At 32.5% G+C, this 6,313-nt stretch overlaps 1 protein-coding gene across 1 annotated transcript; it reads right to left on the bottom strand.

Moving 5' to 3' along the window:
- Window positions 1-2,142: 2,142 nt before the first annotated feature.
- LOC128555816 (uncharacterized) lies at window positions 2,143-5,739 on the bottom strand. Its single transcript, XM_053539453.1, has 2 exons — window positions 5,515-5,739; window positions 2,143-2,921 (listed from the first exon to the last, which is right to left on the bottom strand). The coding sequence occupies exons 1-2, from the start codon at window positions 5,521-5,523 to the stop codon at window positions 2,325-2,327; spliced, it is 606 nt and encodes a 201-aa protein (XP_053395428.1). The 5' UTR covers window positions 5,524-5,739; the 3' UTR covers window positions 2,143-2,324.
- Window positions 5,740-6,313: the final 574 nt, after the last annotated feature.

Here is a 6,313-nt window from a genome sequence, read left to right on the forward strand (position 1 = left end):
TAAGTTACAGCTATGGCGATGAGAAATTATGTCTTGCACATCTACAGGTTTTCAGTTTTAACCGACCATGCTTGTGCTGAACCTCCAGTGTAGAGAGTTGCAAAACCGAAAAATTTAACGAGAAGAGCCGAAAAGGAAGGAAGGGAAAAAACGAAAAATTAAACAAGAAGAACCGAAAAGGAACGAAGGGTACTGTATTCTGTGTTGATAACGCCTTGAAATTTTGCCTTATTACTATTTCAGATCTTGTCTACATAGTTCTGAGGCGTATATTCATTCATTTTTTCCAGAAATGGAGCAATCTGAATCTTTCTGCATAATTTCAACAACTACAATAAGGGACAGGCAATCGATGCATTTTCTACTTGCATAGATTGGTCCTTTGTGTGTCATTGAGCTTCTTTGTGTTCATTAATATAAGATGGTTGCGGCCTATGTGGATTACATGACTTTTTCGTAAACCAGCTTTCGATTGGTCACTTTTTGTAACCTGCTTTCGATTGGACACTTCTCGTAAAGGAAACGCTATTTTGTTTTCTTGGTTGCTGGCTTGCATTTGTAATGAAAGTAAAAAGCTGAGAGCCAGGTTTAGAAGATGTTCTGCCTTTTAGGTAGATTTAATAGTAAAATCCTATCGTAATACTGGCTCGTCGAGACGAGCCAGCATAAACGCACAAAAATAGCATTTAATTCTTATATTTACATTTCGAACGTAACTTGCTACGCACAGTTGTTGTTTGTTTTTCACGAGTATCAGAAAATCAGAATAAATGTCAGAATATCGATCTTTTCAACATCTTAATAGAACAGCCATAAGACATGCCCACGTACAACTGTTATTCGCCTTACGGTAGAAGTTGTTCTTGAATTTTATTCAAGTGAAAAGTTAAAAGCAGTGAAAAATCATAGTCATGTCGCCATAAAAGGGTTGAATTATAATCTGTTCTTTTTGAAATTTTGACTTCTAATTTTGAAAGTCGCCATTTTGTTAATGTTTCATAAATGACGTCAGACTGCGCATGCGGAAAAGGTACGTAAATATTGTTTTTACGAAAATAAACGCCTTTTTCTTTCCATATAGAATGTACAGAAAATCTATAACCCCGAACAATTGACGGCAAATTACTATCAATTAATGTTCTCAGTCTGTATTACAGCCTAAGACATTGCGTAAAGTAAGTACAGCAAACGGAGTCTGTTGGAATTTTTCTGTTTTGTCTAGTCGTATTTGTACCAATTAAGTTCTGATCTAACTAATCATTACTATATTACTATTACAATGGTGACAGGTGTAAGAAGCCTGTCGTCTCTTATCTTTCTGCGTGTATCACTAATCTTTGTTTTTTCTTGCACTGGTTACTAGTACACTAACCAGTCTAAAATTTGGAAATTCCTGGCAACTGTCCACCTCAACAACTCGTTTCATTTTTCATTATTGTACTGGTATGTTTGAAAGCTATTTTGAAAATCGAAACACTATGACTTTCTAAAACAAGACAATTTGCTCCAGACTTAATAATGAAACGATAAATAGATTATAAATTTTAGCTCGTGAATATATTCTCAAGAATTTTTTCGCCCTCCCTCAAGTAACTTTCGCTGTAACAAATTTCAAAATATGACAAATCTGTTTTTCTAGATAGCTTTTAGATATTGTTGTTCTATATATATATATTGAAAGTTGACTTCGCCTTTAAGTATAGGTGCTGATGGGAATGTGGCTATCCTATCTGCATTTTGTTCCTTTATTTGAATTAAAATATTCAACTGTTACATTAAATAAATTATACCGTAGTGGTATGACCTTCACATTGACAATATAAAAAATAATTCGCATCGAACAGATTTCTGCATTTGTCGAATTTGGAGACAAAATTCCCCCCACCCCCTAATATAAAACTTATAAGCAGATTCGCTGATCGCATTCCAAATCGAAAGAATGCTTTCTAAATACTGAGTCAGTCAGTAATATAAACTAAAAATGAACATAATATAATATTATATACCCACATATTCTTGTATGTTTGTGAAAAATCATAAATCTTGAGAAAAAAATGAATCAAGATATAGTGTACCAGCTAAAAAGTATGAGCGAAGTTACCTTTGTAACAATTAGCGAACATACAAAACATTTAGTTTTCACATATAACTTTTCACAAAATCTATTTATTTTTATTTACAATGTATACAAAATAATCTGTCACGCCATATAATAAATATATATCTATGAATACCTTATAGTTTTACCAGAACTTGTCACAGAATCAACCGTTAGCAATCGATTGAGCCCTTTTCAGCTTTTATTTCAGAGTGTCTGTCAGAAATCAGAGAACTGTATTTTCATTAATCACCTGAATCTGGATATAAGATTTCCCGTCAGCACGTACGAGTTTAGGTGTTAGCAGTTTTGATGGTGATATCTTTGGCGTTGCTGGGGACTCCAGTTTCGGCGTCTCTGCACTAAAAACAGAGTCATCACAGTCACTTGTGCTTGTTTTCGACAATAACAGGTCACGTGATTCATCATCGGCCTCTGTTGGCAGGCGGCTATACAATGCAATATTGTCTTTTTTATTCTCATGAAAAACTGTTTCCTCGATTTTCTGGTTCGGGAAAGGTCCAGATTTGGATGCAAGATCCGTCATTTTTTCCAACAATTTCTCACGTCTGTTTTTCTTTCTGAGTATAGCCATTTCTTTCAGATATGATCTAAGTTGTCCGTCCTGCTTGTTCCTTCTAATATGTGACGCAATCATCATGACGATAGACAGACCGTAAATGAGAACGACTGCCACCACATAATAAAGAGCACCAATGTTATCGTAGTCTGCTTCACGCGTGTCCACTATAGCCACGTAGGTTTCATTGTCGGTTGCCTGGATACGGAAACGCATGTTCCGGGCGGCGTCCATCATACGATACTGCAACAAAAACAAAGGTACTACGATTATTCAAGACCAACATCGAATCATGTTACCCACAGAGAGTTATATTATTTCAGATTTTAGTTATATATAATGCTTTGTTTCTTCACAAAAGATTTGGAACCCAGATGGTTTGTTGTTAAAACTCTATTCAAATTCTCAATTGAGTTTTGTGTTACAGGAAAATATATTTACGTCTGCAAGATTTAAAATGTCAGACGACATTGCTTTGTTTAGGCGGTAGCTGATTTAAATCCAATAAAAAGCTAAGATCTGACCTTTTGAAACAATACTGTTGAAACATGTGGATATTAGCAAGAATGAAATTACCAAATATGGGCATTTGGCAAATATTCTATAAGAAATCAAGTGTGCAATAAAACATATATAAAACAAAAACAATAACAAACACAGGAGATGGTTTTTAATGCCTGCTTTTAGTAAAGTGCAGTTAAATTCGATATAAAAACTTTCCTTTGATTTTGTCAGTATGAAAGTATCAGAGCTTACTTTGATCAAACGCTTTGGTTTTATGTCACATTTTTAAATGCTTTGGGTGGGTGTATCTTAAAATCAGCATGTAAATGTTTGTGTTTGTGGTGAATAAAAAGGGCGTATTTAATGGTGGATTTTTGAGTTGGGAAAATTATTCGAAATAAAGTGTCATAGCTTTTCATATGGAGTTACCGTTTTCGAAATGCATTTTCTGTTCATGCAGTGTTTCCTTAAATGCATGTACTGAAAATGTAATTAAAAACGGCTCATTTTTATTGTTCTGCATGTGCTTTGACACACATTTATTTGCTAGAACGAGTAGCATACATAGATTTGCAGGAAAGTTCCTGTAAAGCCATCTGTACTCTTTACCCTCTTCAAACGGAGGAACGGGGGATTAAAATCCTAATTAACATGATGATACAGGGGTTTCTTAATTGTTTCTAGATGTACAATACTGTTTTAGAGAAAAACACATTAAGAAAGGACCAGCAGTTATAACACTTTTTGTGGAAGCCTAGTGTGTCATGCTAACTGCGAAATGCTAACTGCCAAATACTTATACCAAATACCAAATATTTATACCAAATGCCAAATACTTATACTAAATGCCAAATAATTACACCAAATTCCAAATGCTTATATTAAATGCCAAATATTTATACCAAATACCAAATACTTATACTAAATGCAAGATACTTATACCAAATGCCAAATACTTATACTAAGTACCAAATACTTATACCAAATGCCAAATATTTATGCTAAATGCCAAATACTTACGCTTAATGCCAAACATCTAATAATAAATTATGACCAGCAAATAGTATATGGTATAGTCTTAGTGCTAAATGCTGAATGTCAAATATGTAATTCTTATCTCTAAAACGTTTAGAAAACCAGTTTTTGATAAAGCCAAAGTTCAGCTACGAATGCTAATGACAATCATTAACTGATATATTCAGCTCTATCCAATAAGCATTATGCAATAAGCATTTGACCCTATTTTGTTTCGCATGTTTTGCAATTCAGAATTTGCATTTATCACTTGAAAATTACCATTTGATAGTCGATATCTGACATTATGAATTTAACAGTTAGCATTTAGCCTTAAGTAAATAGCAATTTGCATTCAATCAGTTTTAATTAAATATGCCTACTCAATTTTCTAATTTAACAACGTCTGAATTGTTCAATGTGAAAAGCAAAAGCATGTTGATTATCATTCTGCACTAGAAACGTCATGTCAAAAGTTGATTACAATGCCAAATGTATTTTAATAATAGGACAAGGTTGATATACTTGTAAATGTACTGCGAAAAGTAAATACAAAATTCTCTCTAAAGCATTACATGCATTTGTTTTGTTTCCAACATGGACCTAATAAGATTTACTATTCCAGAAAATTGTATTTTGAACATTTTTTTCTGAAGTTTAAAAATTGAGAAAAACATGAAAAACATACAAACAACAATCGTTTCATTTATCCAGCTATAAACGGCTATACAGTATACGGTAAACGGAATATCTTTATTATTTTTGTAAATGCAACAAACACTACCAATTTGAAAATAGAATTTAGAAATAATATGTCAAAGTATATGTAAAAAGAAATACGATATAAATATCTAAATGCATTTAGTTAAGACTGTTAAAAGTATGGTAAAATATTCATGCCAAGGTTAAATATAAACATTTTTGTCTATGCGACGCAATTTGATTTTGATCGCTAAAATACTGATATTTTTCATTTTGACTCATGACAAAAATAGTTGTTTAATTCCGCAGTAATTTTATCTTAAATTGTCTTTAATATACATAACTTTTAACTTTTTTGCAAATAGGGTCATTAAGTCTATGATTAAAGACGTTTAATAAAACTCTGAAATGAAATCTTATATGACTTCTGTGTTTGCATATTTCTTTTAAAGCTTTCTTCCGTGTTGTCAGTAGAGCGACCAACCACTCATTTATAGTTATTTTGTTCTCTAGAAATTCACTGACCAAATGTCATTTTTTGTCACATTAATTACTTCTCATATATCACAATTTAGACAGACACAAATATACACAGAAAAGAGTACGTATTTATTACCTTCGACATGATGCTGTTTAGTGTTTAAGGCACTGCTTCTTTAACAAGTAAGCACTCTTGTTTCCAAACGTAATTCACCTCACTACTCAGTGTTTCTTCCTTCGTTCCAGCACTTCTGTCTGAAAATTCCAATATTATTACAACGTTAGGAAATCTGTTTAAAATCTCATTATTTGAATAATTGGCAGAACATTTTTCATATAAATACATATATACTATAGTATTAGTGCTCGCTTTTTAACACCTCGTTTCGTCAACAGATTATATGACAATCTGGAGACATGCATCAAGCAATTCAAATGATTTCAATCTAAAACCATCATACATATTTCTCTTGTGTCTTGTTATAACATTGACTGCCACACTTGTAGCCAAATCGTGAAATTATATCTGCGCAATATTGGACGCCTTCTCAGTGTTGAATATTGGTATAAAACACATATTTATGACTAAATTTGAGCCAATAGTGTTGTCTTCAATAAATCTTTGCAAATATATAACAGTTATTTTAGAAATATGTCATTTACAAACCCCAATATTATTCAAACATTGTTTATTTACTCCATAAAACGCCTAAAATCTAAAATGGTACCTGTTATGAAACTGTACTATAAATAAGATCAAATATTCCCTGAACATTTAGTATGTCCATTAAATATGAAATATCAATATGATGTGCTGACGGCAAAGCAGATTTTATCTATGCTTGCGAGTGCCTTTGTCGCTTCTATCCACCAATTGTGGTTAGCATCATATCAGTATAACAAACAGTTAGTATTTTTAGAACGGTAGATGTCTT

Source organism: Mercenaria mercenaria, chromosome 3 (genome assembly GCF_021730395.1).
Source record: "Mercenaria mercenaria strain notata chromosome 3, MADL_Memer_1, whole genome shotgun sequence".
Classification (NCBI taxonomy): Eukaryota; Metazoa; Mollusca; class Bivalvia; order Venerida; family Veneridae; genus Mercenaria; species Mercenaria mercenaria.